General features: G+C 35.4%; 1 protein-coding gene across 1 annotated transcript in view; it reads left to right on the top strand.

The window, feature by feature from the left end:
* Positions 1-16,697, top strand: part of PTPRQ (protein tyrosine phosphatase receptor type Q) — a 196,858-nt gene that overhangs the window by 75,736 nt on the left and 104,425 nt on the right. The window contains exons 22-26 of the mRNA XM_046646540.1: positions 759-1,049; positions 1,304-1,579; positions 1,941-2,092; positions 5,709-5,850; positions 8,758-9,027. Coding sequence (XP_046502496.1) covers positions 759-1,049; positions 1,304-1,579; positions 1,941-2,092; positions 5,709-5,850; positions 8,758-9,027 — 1,131 coding nt within the window. The remainder of the gene's footprint in view (positions 1-758; positions 1,050-1,303; positions 1,580-1,940; positions 2,093-5,708; positions 5,851-8,757; positions 9,028-16,697) is intronic.

Raw genomic sequence — 16,697 nt, 5'->3', positions numbered from 1 at the left:
TAAACTTCTGCTAAGAGCAGAATTCCATGTTCATTATCTGAGGACTATAAATCAACAGACACTATAACTATGAGGAATGAATGCATGCTTTCCTTGTTGTTGGAACAATCATTTAAATAGTTTACATGTCAATCAACAGAATAAGACAGGATAAAATATGTGGAGATATGTCTTTGGAGATTCTTTAGCAAAAATGCTTTAGTGCAATATGCGGTCAATATCATTTCAGGCATTCTTTAAATACAGATTTCTCTCAAGATTTTCACCAACCTACAATGTTTTATTAGTTATTATTATAGCATCATGAATAATACACACTTATTGTGCACTATTCCAGGTGAGAGATCCTAGATGACCTCATATGTACAATAAAGATAAGCTTTAGAAGAAAGTAACTAAAAATATTTTTTAGATATTATACATTATCAAAATATTTAAATATCTGTGTATACATACACATTTCTGTATATATACACATCATAATATTCATATTATATGAAAGAAAAGCCAAGAGAATATTATATAAAACAATCCTCACACATAGTAAAGATGACAGGGCTTATTTTGAGTAATTTTTAATATAATTATTCAGAAGATATTTTGTAATAGATGATGTTTACCACATCTGCATTAAAATAATATGAGAGCCAGTGATGTAATAGATGCCATTTCAACAGTTACCCTCCAGTTTGTGAATTTACTTAAATTTTATTTAGTGTGACTGACAATTTTTATATTTTGCACATTGCCTGTCATAGTACCTGAAGGGCTTGTCGGAAACTTGACTTACGAGTCCATTTCATCAACTGCAATAAACGTAAGCTGGGGCCCACCAGCTCAACCGAACGGTCTAGTCTTCTACTATGTTTCTCTGAGCTTACAGCAGACTCCTCGCCATGTGAGACCACCTCTAGTTACGTATGAGAGAAGCATGTATTTTGATAATCTGGAAAAATACACTGATTATATATTAAAAATCACTCCATCAACAGAAAAAGGATTCTCTGATACCTATACTGCCCAGCTACACATCAAAACTGAAGAGGATGGTAGGCTGGACCCTTTTATTGCCTATTAAGCAGATTGTTGGTGATCTCTTATTTATATTGCTTTCTGATAGAAAACATTAATCTTATCATTATACAGATTCTGGTTGTTCTTAGACTTTCAATAAACACAATAAGCTCTAAATTTCTTAAAATAATTATCTGCTAATAAAATTAAGTCCCATTATTATTAAAGCCTCTTCTTTTTAATGCTAATTCACTTTTGTTTCATTTAATATTCTTTTTTTCTTTTATAGTCCCAGAAACTTCACCAATAATCAACAATTTTAAAAACCTTTCCTCTACCTCAGTTCTCTTATCATGGGATCCCCCACTAAAACCAAATGGTGCAATAATAAGTTATGATTTAACTTTACAAGGACCAAATGAGAATTACTCTTTTGTTACTTCTGATAACTCTATAACATTGGAAGAGCTTTCACCATTTACATTATATAGTTTTTTTGCTGCTGCAAGAACTATAAAAGGACTCGGTCCTTCCAGTATTCTTTTCTTTTACACAGATGAGTCAGGTAAGCCAGAATCCATATTTCTTCAAATGATTTCTGTTGAAGCACTTGCTCTCTCTTTTTAAGGAACAGCATGGAAAATTATTGATTGTCTACTAAGTGACCGGTTTACAATTATCCATCTACTTTGCTGAACGTTCTTTTTTTAGCTTGAGCTTCAAAACAAAGTGTCTATTTAAAGCTGATTTGGAAGTACTGAGTTCCAAGTACAAAAACAAAATAACTTATGCCATTTATTTCTGAAATTAAAACACGATCACTTTATAAATCTTTCTTAACTATTGCCTTCGAGAAGCTAGAGTCACGATGATATTTTTACGCTAAAATGTTATGAATATAAGTTTTATAATGTGTCTTCCTGCAGTGCCTTTAGCACCTCCTCAAAATTTGACTTTAATCAACTACACTTCAGACTTTGTGTGGCTGAAATGGAGTCCAAGTCCTGTTCCAGGCGGTATTGTTAAACTATACAGTTTTAAAATTCATGAACATGAAACTGACACTGTATTTTATAAGGTAGGTTGATTATAACAGTATATGTTTATTTCAAAAATTCAGAAATTGAAGTAAAATCTTTTGACATACAGGGGGAAAATGGATTGCTTTAAATTAAACAAGGGCTATCTTTTAAGAATATCTTGTTTGTTTCCTACAATTTAAAGATGCTTGTGGAAAAGGCAGAAAACATTTGTCGGATATGGAAACTGAATAATTCGTAGGGTGAATTACTTAGAATTTGTAACTTCTAGATATCTACCGGTTAGGAAATAATTGCACTGTTTTGTTAATTTTGGAAAGTATATAGTAAATTTTTTCAGGCTGTTTAAAACTTGTTATTACCTTAAATATAATAGATTTCTGTTTGTTGTTAGAAGTACCAAGTGAATGTTTTTAACCTTTTCAGAAAAGTGTTTATACTGATGATCTCTGATAGGATATTCTCCTACACCAATTGGTCTTTTAAGATATATTATTCTTTTCCTTTCAATGCTAATTAGTTGTAATGCTAAACACCCTTCCCCTCCTCCATTTTTAGGTTCCAGAACTAATGAAAAATATCCAAAGAACTGATATAACAAAAGGTCTCAAATAAACATGTGCGATTTCTAGCATTTAATTGCCAAAATATCTTATAGTTAACTGACATTTATTTAAGAAGATGCTCTTATTATTTTTCCAAAGGAAAATGGAGTACGTTATGGAATGTTCTTATTTAGTTACAGCAAGAAGAGTGCAAAAAATCTGCAGTAAACATTGTCTCCAATATTATATGCATTACAATTTATTACTGATGGTAAATCATTTTTATAGCATGTGTAGCTTACAAAGTGAATAGTAAAAATTAAAAGCAGTGATTAAGGTTATGTCATAAGGAACAGTGACTTTCTTTCTGGAAATCAAGATATTACTTTAAAATCTGATAGGCTCATGGGGCTGGCCCCGTGGCCGAGTGGTTAAGTTCGCGCGCTTCGCTGCAGGCGGCCCAGTGTTTCGTTGGTTCGAATCCTGGGCGTGGACGTGGCACTGCTCATCAGACCACGCTGAGGCAGCGTCCCACATGCCACAACTAGAAGGACCCACAACGAAATATACAACTATGTACCGGGGGGCTTTGGGGAGAAAAATAAAATCTTAAAAAAAAAAAAATCTGATAGGCTCAGTAGAATTTGAATTATATTACTCAGTAAATGCAGACTCTGTTTCTCAGAAGTGTGAAATTACATTAATGACACTAAGTCTCTAGCCCTCTAATATCTGTCCGTGGAATAATCTTAACATTTTCCAATTTTTTATTTGCTTTGTCTGTGTGGGTCACTGGGAAATAGATATCCAAAGGGAAAAAGGAATAATTTTCTTCGTGTAATCACATTTTTAGGATAATCCTGTCTGTGTATTGGAGAGTGGGTGTGGATGTGTGATCTGTTCCCCTTAGAACAGTGATCAACATCCACACCGTTAGCATAGTGGTCAGTCAAGGGCTCTGGCATCAAGTTACCCAGGTTAGAACTTTCTCTGAGACCCACGGTGCTGTGCTAGGGCGGTTGCTTAGCTTCTTGTAACTCAGTTTCTTCAAGTGCAAAATAGGAGTTATAAGGATGCACACATTAAAAAGTGAGGATTCTAAAGTGAAATCTATGTAAAGCATTTAGAACAATCCTTGACATATGATAACTGTGGTAGATGTTGTTGTTGTTGTTATACATAGTTAAAGAAAAGAACAACAAAATCCAGCCAGCATTGTAATAGGGCTAAGCATGAAATGAGTATACACCTTTACCTGAGTATGACAATGTTATATTCTAAGATTTTTAGACATTCTATTTTCTCAATAGAAATGCTACCATTAAAATTCCAGTTGTAGAAAAAAATATCTTTACACCATAAAGTATTAAATAATTTATTTTTGGAGTGGAGGGAGTAGTTTTTCTTTAAAATCTACTACTTTTGGTTACTCCATTTTATATCTGTTTTCTCTTTCATCAATTTTGATAGTCTTATTTTCTTTCAAATTCCTTTAAATGTATTCTCATGCCATCTTTTTCCTTTCTTAAATCTAGTTTACTTTCCTCCCTCTGTTTAGCTTTCTCTCAGTGTGTTATCCTATTTTCCTTTCCATGTTTTCATCTACCTCTATGTCCCAACTATCAGTTTCTATTATTTGTTTCTTTGTATCCTTTCAAGTTATATGTGGGTTTGTGCAGGCAGGATAATTCCAGAACCACTGGCAATGTTCCTGCCATCCCAGTCAATCCAGTGTGGCCCACACGGAGATCATTCAGATCCAGGTCTGCTGGTATCTCAGGTCAATTACACATTTTGAAAGAAATGATTTATTTAGTAAAACATTTTTGTAAATATGTTGGGAAATATTCCTCATTCATGTCTCCCTCTTACACCTTACTCTTGCATAAATCTGTTCACTATCCAACAAGCTACTCTGACACTTTTCATCATAATCTGTTGAGTTCAGTCATTTCTCTGGGTACTAGCCCTTTCTCACCAAAATCAAAATTTATCTGCTTTGTGTTTAATTTCTTCTCAGTGAGCAGTTGTTTATGGATTTCTCTAATTAATATGAAAATTCCTTGATGACAAGGACTGTGTCTTACATATCTTTGTAATTTCCTGGTTATCTAACAACGTGCTTTGTAAACAGTAAGTGTGAAAGAAGGAAAGGAATTAGCGTAACAGTGGGTCCCTAAAGTATGTCAATAACTTGCAAGAGATTAATGCAAAATGCAATTCTACCTGTAAGCGCCCTGAGAGTTAGTATTCTTTCTAAATTTCTACTACTGAAAGGTTTAATAAATAAATCAAAGAGGTTTATATTTGGGGTCAGATATAATGCAATATTCTCAACATTGTACCACATAGGAGATTGTCTTCTCTTTCTATAAAGATAACTGATTAATCTTAACTGCTGTCTTGGTTGGACAATTACCTTTGAATGAAGACTTTATACTTAATGGTAAAATTTTCTATAAGAAAGCATATCTTTTCTTGGGCAACTGTGATAATTGTTTTGTTCTTTTTCTCATTTTCCTGAGAGACTAGGTTAAATTAGAAATTTAAGAGTTGTCTGGGAAAACTCATAATTTAAGTTTCATAGGAGCAGAGATTTTATTTGATTCACTGCTATATTCCCAGTGCCTAGCATACAGAGGTTGATGAATAAACTAATTTACATATAAATAACATTCTATATGTTACTGGGTATTTAAAAATGAATTCAGATGAATTCAAGAAAAATCAAGTATTGCTGACCATCTAAAAGTTGGATTTAAACTGGGGACTTTAATTTTAGCAAATTTAAAGGAAGTAATCAGTATGTAATTCCAAGTAAGAATCTGGGAGGCCAAAAAAAGACCAAAATGCTCTAGCTTTTAAAAAAATGGCAATTAAGAGATTCTTCAAGGTTGAGAGGGTGCCCAGTTCATCCTTATATCATCAGCTGAGCACACTCTGTGGCAGCAAATCATGTTTAGTATTTGTTTTCATTAAAAATGCCTGTGCTTATTAAGTCACAGGTTAAACATAGAAGGCATAACTTTGATGTAATAAAATATTTCTTCCAGTTACAGACAAATTTTTGATGATGCATTGTGACTAAGAATTTTTTTCTGCTTTTCAGAACATTTCAACTTTTCAAACTGAAGCCAAACTTGTTGGGCTCGAACCAGTCAGCACCTATTCTGTCAGCATATGTGCCTTTACGAAAGTCGGGAATGGCAATCAGTTTAGTAACGTAGTAAAATTCACAACCCAAGAATCAGGTTAGACACAGTTTTTTGATCTAAAAATGTTTCATTTTGTGTTTAACACTTTTCCCTTCCCTTTCTCCCTTTACATGATAAAATATCATTATTTAATAGTTCATTCAAAAGGAAGTCAAATTTTAATGCTTTAAGGCTGGGCTGGGTCTTGTTATCTTCAATCAAATCTCTATATATTTACATACACACAATTTTTCCTTTCGAACCGGGGAAGTTGAAATAAAAGACTAGTTTAGGAACAAAGTAGGCTTCTAGATATCTGTGAAAATTACCTAATTCTTAGTACCATCTGAGACAGCTTGGAAAAAGAGGGAGAAATGAACCAGTAGTCACTTTTAACAGGTTGACTGATATTTTCATGAAACAATGTCTATGATTTTTTAAAGAAGATGAGTTGTGACATTTGAAGACTACTAGTCACTAGGGAAGCCTATACTTTCCCATAGTCCATTTGTAATATGTGGAGGGGACCATGAAGGCTATGCAATACCATTGGTCTAATTAAACAACTTTTCTGCATGTCGTGTACATGCCGTAGTTCACCTTTGCTGTGTACTGAATAGTTTTCGTTTGGACCTATTTAATAGTGGCTTAAAAATGTACTGTTTCTTCTCTCGACCGGACTGTATGTGTAAAGGCAACTCTTCCTCCTTTTTTTTTGTGAATGAATATTGAATGAACACAAGATCCTATTCTAGTTATTTCTTCCCTGTACCACTAGATGCACTTCCTCTTGTTTTTAGCAAATCTCTAAATTGAAATGAGACCATTCACTGATAAATTAATCATTTTTGCATTAATTTATGAACACCTGAGACTTTTTTTCATAGCATGCCTATAAAACAGGCTAAGTAAATAGTATTTATACAGGATAAAGTGCATGCTCTGATGTCATTGTGTCTGAATTTGAACCCAAGCTCTGTGCCTTACTAGTTGTATAAACTTGGCAAAGCCTCCTGTCTCCTCTGAGTCTCTATATCCTTAACTGAAAGGAAACACACATTAGAAGTAGCCATCTCATCAAGCGTTTGTGAAAAAATTTGAAAAGATCCATGTGAAGCACTTATTAGAATGTTGGACACAGGAAATGCTCAAAAAATACTACTGCTGCCCCTGTTCCCACATTACAAGTAAAGAAGCCATGATTCAGGCAGATTAGATGAAAAGGGCCAAGAAAATTAGTGGTAAAACTGAACTAGAACATCAACTTTCTGACCTCCAGTGAAGGGTAGGCATGGCTGTAGGAAATACTTATCATATATGAGTGATAGTATATAAAAATGTTAAACCTATAAAGAAAAAACATTTTAACATATCGAGTTAAGGAAAATCAAGGCTAATCTTTTAGACAGTGCTCTGTAAACCAATAAATATTTGTATCAGTAAAATAAAAATATGCCACAAAATTCTATGCTCTGATTGGTTAAATAAAATAAAATTTTCACCTTTAAGGGTTTAATATCAGCTGGTTAATTAATTGTGCTTAGGTTCACAGAGTCAGTGAAATCAATGTCCATAAAAACTAGGTTTATAAACTAAACAAATAAATTATCAACTGTCTCTTGTTAATGCATTTTGTGACTATATTGTTATAAGTTTTTGAAAATAAGGAAGCAAATAATTAATGATATTTAATTGCCAGAACCCTGGATTAGCCCAGAAGTGGTCTCTTCTTTAATTTTAAATGCCATACATATTGTAAATATTCTCTTTTACTTCTGATGCCTTTATCATCCAGTGGAAGAAGGATTTGTAAGATATAAATTTAGGCCAGAGGAGACAACTGTAAACAAGTCAAAAATTACTTGAGTATTCTTTTTTTTTTAATGTCCAGAGTTTTTATTAGGGTTTCATTACATAGGCATGATTGCTTAAATCATAAATCATTGGCAGTGTGATTGACCTCAATCTCCAACTTCTGCTCCCCTCCCCAAAGTTGGGAGGTCCAACTGATATCACTTGGCTCAAAGCCCCAACCATCTAATCACATCTGAAACTATCTAGCAGCTCACCATGAGTCATCCCATTAGCATAAAACTTGAGTATTCTTTAGCTGTGTTTTGCATAACTACAGGAAGTTATTTCCTTTCACTGTTTACTATTTGTAATCCATGAACTGGCTGTATGCTAATTTTCCTTCTACCATCCTCTTTTTGCTGTAACAAGAAAAGCTATGCTAACATTAGGGGACATTGGATAATCAGACATTTCCACCGGAAGAGCAGTCTCTGATCTGTAGTCCCTTTGGTGGGCTGGGATAGTGCTCTTCCACCAGGTCTACCAGGCATAGCAGAACTTTGAGAAGTTGGGTTACTTCCAACTCCATTCAGAGAGGATCTAGGAAAAACTGGGATGGCTTAAATCTTCCCTCTGATGACTTTTGAAAAGGTACTGAAGGATGAGGTCTTCACAATCCTTTTAAAGACACCATTCAAATATAAAAGCAAAACCCTTAAATTGGTTACGTGTTTCCTAGTACTGTTCGACCCAGATCTGCCACATTAGGGAGGTTCCTGCCTCTATGTTTTGAATAAAAAGTTTCCATAATATAGTACTGCTAAGACTACTGCTTTCTGATTAAGAGAGTAGGCTTCAACCACTGCCTGGGTTTGAGGCTACATAGTTTTTACAGAGGATTTGAGGATGTGATTGCTGCTTGGGCCTCAGAAAATATTCTGACTGGTTCAGTATTGTAAGGATTAACATGATAATGTCAAAAATGGGCCAACTGCCATTTGATTCAGCCTATATTAAGAACTTTTTGAGCACACATTGAAAGGTTGATATGTTAAATTCTTATTCTCTCTCTACTGCTAAACATGATTTTATCTAGCAATCACATAATTCAACCATTAATCTACTACATGTCTATAAATTTTAACTTTGGGCATTTGTTTATCTCTTAAGTTCCAGATGTTGTACAGAATATACAGTGTATGGCAACTAGCTGGCAGTCAGCTTTAGTGAAGTGGGATCCACCCAAAAAGGCAAATGGAGTAATTACGCATTATATGATAACAGTTGAAGGGAATTCTACAAAAGTCTCTCCCCAAGATGACATGTATACTTTCATGAAACTTCTTGCCAATACCTCATATGTGTTTAAAGTAACAGCTTCAACCTCAGCTGGTGAAGGTGATGAATGTACATGCAATGTCAGCACACTCCCTGAAACAGGTAACTGACGTGAAACAGGTAACTAACATGAAACAGGTAACTATTTGTGGACTATGTCATACATTTGTCAATACTATTTGTAGCACATTTATAAAGATATGAAGTACATGTAAAAAAATAACACATCCTTTTTTTTCTCATTTGTTACCTGAGTGCCAGTTGTATAGTACGTTGACCCCTCTCTACAAATTGGGAGATTGAAAGGAGAAAAACAGAGAGAAAATCTGATTCATTGTGTTTCCACAAATAACTATTTCTCATTATGCAAACTCCAAACTTACTGGGTTATGTTTTACCATAATTTATAATAGGGAATGGATGTGTAAACTTTTTGGTATTTATCTCTTTTGCCTTAATTGATTTTATGGAATTCCAGATGTTTCCCTGAACTGTGTAGCTGGAGTGTCAGACTCACTTTCATCTATTTCCTTCTATACCAGCCTTTATCTTTTATATTATTTGAATAAAAATATACAGGTCACTAAGCTGTAGTCTACAAAGAAGAAAACTCTCATTCTTCCTAACAGCGCTCAATCCTATGTCATAATCTCCTTTATCCTTCTATCTCTTCCAGGATTGTAACTGCTCATATAAATGAAAACCTAATTCCTTCCTGGTAACACCACTTCCCTAGAGGCCCTCTGTAATAGGGACTGGGGGTATTGGCATAATTGTTTACCTCTGGCACATTTAAATCCTTTATCTTGTAAACATCTTTTAACCCCTCTTCTGTTTTGAAATCAGCATCACCTAATTTTACTAGACTTTTCTATCCTTGAGGCTGTAAATCACATAACTTCAAGACATGGTGTATCTTCTCCTTGCTTTCAGCATCCTTTCCTTCTCGTCCTTTTCAGACTTCAGTGGAATGGATGCCTTTTAAAACACCTGTCACTTTCTCCTTATATCTCAAGTCAGGTCACTGTGACTCATCTTCCAGGAGATTCCGAATTCTGAGAGGATTTCACTGTTTTGTTTTGCTAGATGCTGGCTCATGAATATTGCTAGAAAAAATAGAAATGGTTCTACCTGCTTAGCTGTAAATTCACCGTCTCTAACTGTCCCAGCTGCTCCACATCTTCTAGCCATTCCTTGTTTACACTTTATCAGTTTTTCATAGGAAAACTCTGCTCTCATTCTGAACATCGTCTCCCCCCCATCATCCATATTTGATGTTATTATTCATTTTACTGATAACATCAATGATACTGATTTGCTCTCCTTCATAATTTACTCATATCGTTATTTATGCTCTCCAGATATCCTCTCTCAGGGTCTCCTCCAGAGCATTACTCCATCAGTCTGCTTTCTCCTGCATTTTATCCTTTTTCTCTCTCTCCTGCACACACACACACACACACACACACCAATTGTTAGAAAATTTCAACTGAGGACCTGTTGGCATATCAATCCCAAATTTATTCAAAATGAAATTTATGTTATGTGAATACTTCTCTTCCTCACTTTTCTAAGCTTGTTCTTGATAATCAATTAGGCCCCAAGCTTCACAGTTTTCTGTCATTCTTTCCCCATCTCTCCTATATATAATCTGATTTTATCAATTCAATTCCTGTAATGGCTCTGCAATTTACCCCTTCTTCTCCAATTTGGCTGCTCCCGTTGGATATCAGACACTTGCAGTTTCCAATAATAATATACTAAGTAGCCTTATCACCCACACGAACCTGGCCTGCCCATCAGCCTCTTTTTTCTACCTACTTGCTTTGATTGAATTGGCTCTAATATAGAATTTAGAGCACTTATGCATTGGTGGTTGAAGTTTATTATCTAAAGTATATGGATAAGACATGTAGATTTGGGTATCTGAAGTATAGAAGTGATAATGAAAGGCACAATGTGTAGGAGACAGCCAAGAATACTCCACATGTTTGATTTATTCTCATTGTCTAAAAAATGGATCCCAGAATTCATCACTAATTAGAATCTGGCTTCTGTCTAGCTTTTCATTCTTATGTCCCTCAGCTACATCTCTTTGTATAGCCAACGCCTCTAGCCAAACTTCATTTATTCAACACAAAAGACTTCATCTATTCAACTCAGAAAACACTTATTAAGCACAACTATGGACTAATAATTGATTAGATTCTCTTATTTAAACATACCCAACACGTTTTCACCATTAGAATGCTTTGCTTCCTTTTTTAAAATTTTCAATAACATGCGAAGCTTTAAAACTACAGATTGCTTCACTTCAGCCCAGAACTGCTGTTATCATAGCCTCAAGAGGGGAAGCCCCAGAATCTGTACTTTTAAGCATGACTCCAGGTAATTTTAATGCCCCGTAGACTTGGGGAAATACAGGAGAAGATTACCAGGGAACTTCGACGGCAGGTGATATGTAGCAGTGAGGGCAGGCAAACAGTGTCAGAGAGGTCTAGAAAAGGGTGACAGGTGTTTCCCCAGTGGGTGGGCAGCAGATCATTGCTATATAGAGTCTGGGAGAAGGACATATGCTCAAATCCAGGCAGGTGGTCCACATCAGGGTGGTCTAGCACCAGGTAAAATGGTCTTGATCGCTGGATGGGATCTGAGTCTTAGAAAACTGGGGAATAAAAGACAGGACAATAATTCTGAAATAAATGAGAGGTTCAGGACTCTAAAAACAAGGCTGAGGACTTATTATTGAGTTCACTGGTACTCAAGGTGACTGCTTAGTCACAAGAGTGAAGCAGAAGTTCGTTTGGTGGAACTGAGACACATAATGAAAGCAGCAATATGCCCTTGTTGTAGCGTGCTTGAACTTAAGGTGCAGGTCTTTGTAAAAAAACTCCTTTAATTAAGGATTTGAATTGGATCTGAATTCAGGATTAAAAAGATCACATGAGTGGAGACCGAAGGGATTCTAATTCAACGAATTAGGCAGATACTAGACATATTGTATTGTACTGTGCACTCTGTTACCGCTGAAGACCGGTGTTTCTCAAAGTTTGGACTTCCGACTCCCTGAGTCAGAATGCACGCCTCTGAGGCCCTACTCCAGACCTATGGAATCAGAATCCGGAAATTAAGACTCACAAATCTTCACTTAAACAAGATAGGTGGGTAATACAGTGCCGAAATTTGAGAACTGCCCTATTCCTCTGTAAACTCTTTGCTAGTGAGGACTCTTATCTTATTTGTTTTGATTTTGCTCACAGTTCCTAGCAGAGAGCCTGGGGCATTATAGGCACTCAAATGTTTGTATAAGAAAGAAGTAAGTTTTCTTAAGTAATTCATCATTTTTCATAAGGGTTTTTACTCCATTGCAACATAGCATTTCTGCATTTCCATCAGGCAAAAATTATAGATATGTTCTCGCAGGTTAATGTAAAAGTTCTTTTTTTTTTTAATTAAGGAGAGTCATTCATATTAAACATGAGTATTAATTGCTGCTTCAAAAATATTTAAATATTTTTTCATCTTTAAAATTGTTTCAGGTCTAGTATGCGATTATATTTATGATTACAATCTTACTAGGTAAATAATTTGTTTTCATCTTGGTTCACATGAATTGTTTGTTGATGAGACATTAGTAAGAACTGGAGCTTCATTGTTCAGAATGAACAGTTTTATAGCTGTTGCAAACTTCTAATTTATGGTGGTCTAAGATTAGTCACAGAGTATAGTCAGCTCTGAGTCACTGACTCTGTACTTATTTTTGACATAAAGTAAAATCAAATTTGGCTCACTCTCTCACTGCCTAGTGTCTGACTTTAACATTCCTTCCTGGGATTATTGGGTGTTTTTTTCAGTGTAAACTCGGTCATATCTGGGCACAGTTAAACATACCTCATGACAATTGAATTTATGAGGAGATTAGTGTTTGCTGTCTAAACTGGTTCCATTGTCACAGTCAGACATGTTGGAATAGGGCAAAGAGAGATGAAGGCCCCAAAGCTTGGTTCTTTTAACAGCTTTTTATGTCAAAATATATCACATGTACCAATAAAAATATTACAGCAAGTTCATGTGCTTGCAAGACAATTTTAGAATTTCAAATTAGTTCAAAACACACTCATTTATCCATATTATTTTCAAATCTTAGTCGATGTGGTGATTTAATATTGAGTTTTAGAAACTTATTCTTTGTTCTGGAAGATAATTTTACAGTTTGGATTTATTCAAAGCTCTTTCAAGTTCAGTAACTTAAAATCACAAGAGAAAAACAAGTTAAATCCCTCAGTTGCCCAAAACTTAATTGAAAGAAAGTGAAATATGCAGTTGTGGTTTTTAGGAATGTTCTTTTCAGCACTGATTTCTTTATTAGCTTTTTGTCCAATGGGAGGTATCAGCCACCTGTAAGGACCCACTGGGTATCCACTCAGCTGGCTAATATATTAATGGTACAGTGTGATTGAATGAGAATGTGTTGTTTCCCTTTTTTTCGCCTACTTTTGCTTCTTTTAAATATCCCTGTGTTGTTTCATAGCATTTATGTAAACTCGCAATCCTTCTGCAAAGCCTTGAGCACCATTCCCCTAAGAACTATTTAAGAAATGTATTTGTTATGCTCTGTGTTAGGATTTCTATTTTGTGGACCTCTCTGGGCAGTGCAGTGATGACTGGACAAACTTTGATTATGATTAAATCTGATCTTCATTCACCAGCTTATTTTTTTAACGAAATATTTATATCACTTGTGAGAATTCATACCATTCTTCAGTACCATTTAATAGATGGAATGTGGGTGGTAGAAGCGTTTCTCAGGGTTGCAAATGAATGCACTAATTCCTAAGTTCACTTTTCCCTTTGTCTGCATGCCACTTAACGTTGCCTCCTCACCCATCTCCTGAGTTGAGATGAGAAGTCAAACATGCAGGAAAATTGCATGATCTTGTTTGTTCTTCAGCAAGTGAATTGACACATCCTACTTACCAGTTAATAATTGCTGACAGCACAAAAGCCATATCACAGTTGCCTGTCACAGACACAGATTAGAAAGAAGGAGCTATTAGCATTGCTACTCATTGAAATTCAAGTATTTTACAAAATATTTTTCATACAAACTTAAGTGTCAAATATTATACTTTTCTTAAGAGTAAACATCAGATGGGAAGTATCTTGTTTATACTTGTAGTGTGGTGAAGCTCTGACCAATATATTCTTGTTTATCCATATGATGTACCTGCTCTGCATTTGGGCTTCAAGACTGAAGTTTGAATCTTGAGTGGCATTAGTGATGTCTGCTCTGCACATGAAAATGACTCCACTATTATTGTAAAGACATAGCCAACAAATATAAAGCAATTAAATACAAACCTACATAAATATGTTAGCCAATTTTATGGATTGAGGGTTGAATCAAATAGGAATTCAGGAGAAACGTATTTTGTTGAAGGCTCTGTTGAAGAGGTGGAACATAAAGTGGATGTTGCTCCTTGGTTGCTTCAGAATTGTTCACACAATTGCTTCATAGTCTACTGGGCTTAGACTCAGTAACTAATCGGAACAGGATCATATGATCTTGAAGTTTGATTTTCTTAGACAGGTACACTAACGTTTACTTAGATGATCCAATATATGTCAATAAAGTAGCCAAGTTTTTAAAATGCATTTTATTGTTGTTCTTCAATATACTATGAGAAGATGTCAGTTGTGCACATCAAATTTTTTTTTTAAAGATTGGCCCTGAGCTAACATCTGTTGCCAATCTTTGTTTTCCTTCTTCTTCTCCCCAAAGCCCCCCAGTACATAGTTGTATATTCTAGTTGTAGGTCCTTCTGGTCGTGCTATGTGGGAGGCCACCTCAGCATGGCCTGACCTGATGAGCAGTGCCATATCCACATCCAGGAGATGAACCAGCGAAACCCTGGGCCAGCCAAGCAGAGCACAGGAACTTAGCCACTCTGTCATGGGGCCAGCCCGAAGATTTTTTTTTATTTGAGCTATCTTAGATGGTGAAGGTTAGGGAGATCTGAAGATTATGGGTAGGCTAAAGCGTTCATGGTAAGCTACCCTATGCCACCATCACTATTAAGGAAAACAGTGAGATTAATAGATAAAAGAGAGTGAAAAGGAATTCCAAGATACAACAAGAGAAAACACACAGTGGAATAAAGGAATGCAATATTCCTTTACATTGAAATGTAAAGGGGAATTGGAATGTAATATGTAGTACAAGGGGTCAGGCTGAGATGGAAGCCTGACTAGAGCAGAGGGTATTGTAGTGGAAGGAGTGTAGGATGGGAGGTTGAATAACTACAGTGGACCTTACTCCGCCCTTAGTTTTGTGTAATTGTAGCACAACTTTGGATGTAATATAATCGAAAATTTGGAACTGCTAAATTTAGAGTAGGAAACAATGTAACTCTAAAAATAGTGATTGTCTTTTGGCTGGTTTCCTAAAACTCTTCAGTAATTTCTTTAGATGGAGAAGGATTTTTTCATTATATATTTATTAGCCTCCCAAGTCACAAAGAATAAAATCCACAGTCATTTCAGTGGCCCCCTAGGCCCTTTTTCAAGCCAGCATTCTCTTCCCTACTTATGTATATGTCTCCTCCACCATATACTCAAATTTATCCTCAAATGCCATCTCTTTAAAGCGAATCTGACTTATTTATGATTAAACCTCCTTCCAGCTAGAATTTTCTACTCCCCTTTCTTGATTTACTTTTCTCTATTATGTGTGTCGTTGTCTATGGATCATGCTCCACGAAGACAGGGATTTTCTTTGTGTACTTCATACTATTTCCAGTGCCCAGAAAAGTGTCTAGCATACAGTGATACCCAACAAATATATTAGGAAAGAATGAATGAATCAGTCAATCAATGTACAGGCCTAGAACAGTGATAGGCACACAGTAAACACTCAGTGTGCATACTTTGGATGCCTTAAGTAGAGATTTTGAGCCTCAAAATTATTTTTAGACAATTATGCGGGAAAATATCTAAGAAAGGCATGTGTTCCGGGAATATATTTTTTAATTAAACTTTTTATTTTGAGATAGTTTTAGATTCACATGCAGTTATAAGAAATAATACAGAGAAATACAGTGTTTCCTTTAGCCATCTTCCCCCAGGGTAACATCTTGTAAAACCATAGTACATTATCACAACCACCATATTTATATCGATTCAATCAAAATAGAGAACATTTCCACAAGAATAATCCTTGATGTTGCCTTTTTATGGCCACACTCAATTCCTGCCCACCCTCCTTGTACCTTCCCTCGTCTTAACCCTCTGACTACCACTAATTTATTCATTTTCTATAATTTTGTCAAAGAACGTTATATAAATGCTTTGTGTGTGTGTGTGTGTGTGTGTGTGTTGATTGACCTGTTCATGAGATTTTCTCTTTTAGCTTATTAATATGGTGGATTACATTGATTGATTTTCGAATACTGAACAAGCCTTTGGTCTCTGGAATCAGCCTCACTTGATCATGGTGTACTTTTTTTTTTAATTGAAGTATAGTTGATGTAAAATATTATATTAGTTTCAGGTGTATAACATAGTGATTCGACATTTATATACATTACAAAATGATCACCACAGTAAGTCCAGTAACCATCTGTCGCTGTACTAAGTTCTTACAAGATTACTGACTATATTCCCTGTGCTGCACATTACATCCCTATGATAGTTATTTTATAACTGGAAGTCTGAACTTCTTAATCCGCTTTACGTATGTCACCCAACCCCTCTCCCTCTCTCTGGCAATGATC

This window comes from Equus quagga, chromosome 19 (genome assembly GCF_021613505.1).
Source record: "Equus quagga isolate Etosha38 chromosome 19, UCLA_HA_Equagga_1.0, whole genome shotgun sequence".
In the NCBI taxonomy this organism is placed as follows: domain Eukaryota; kingdom Metazoa; phylum Chordata; class Mammalia; order Perissodactyla; family Equidae; genus Equus; species Equus quagga.
Note: the sequence above shows the minus strand (reverse complement) of the source record. Positions and strands in the feature narration are given on the sequence as shown.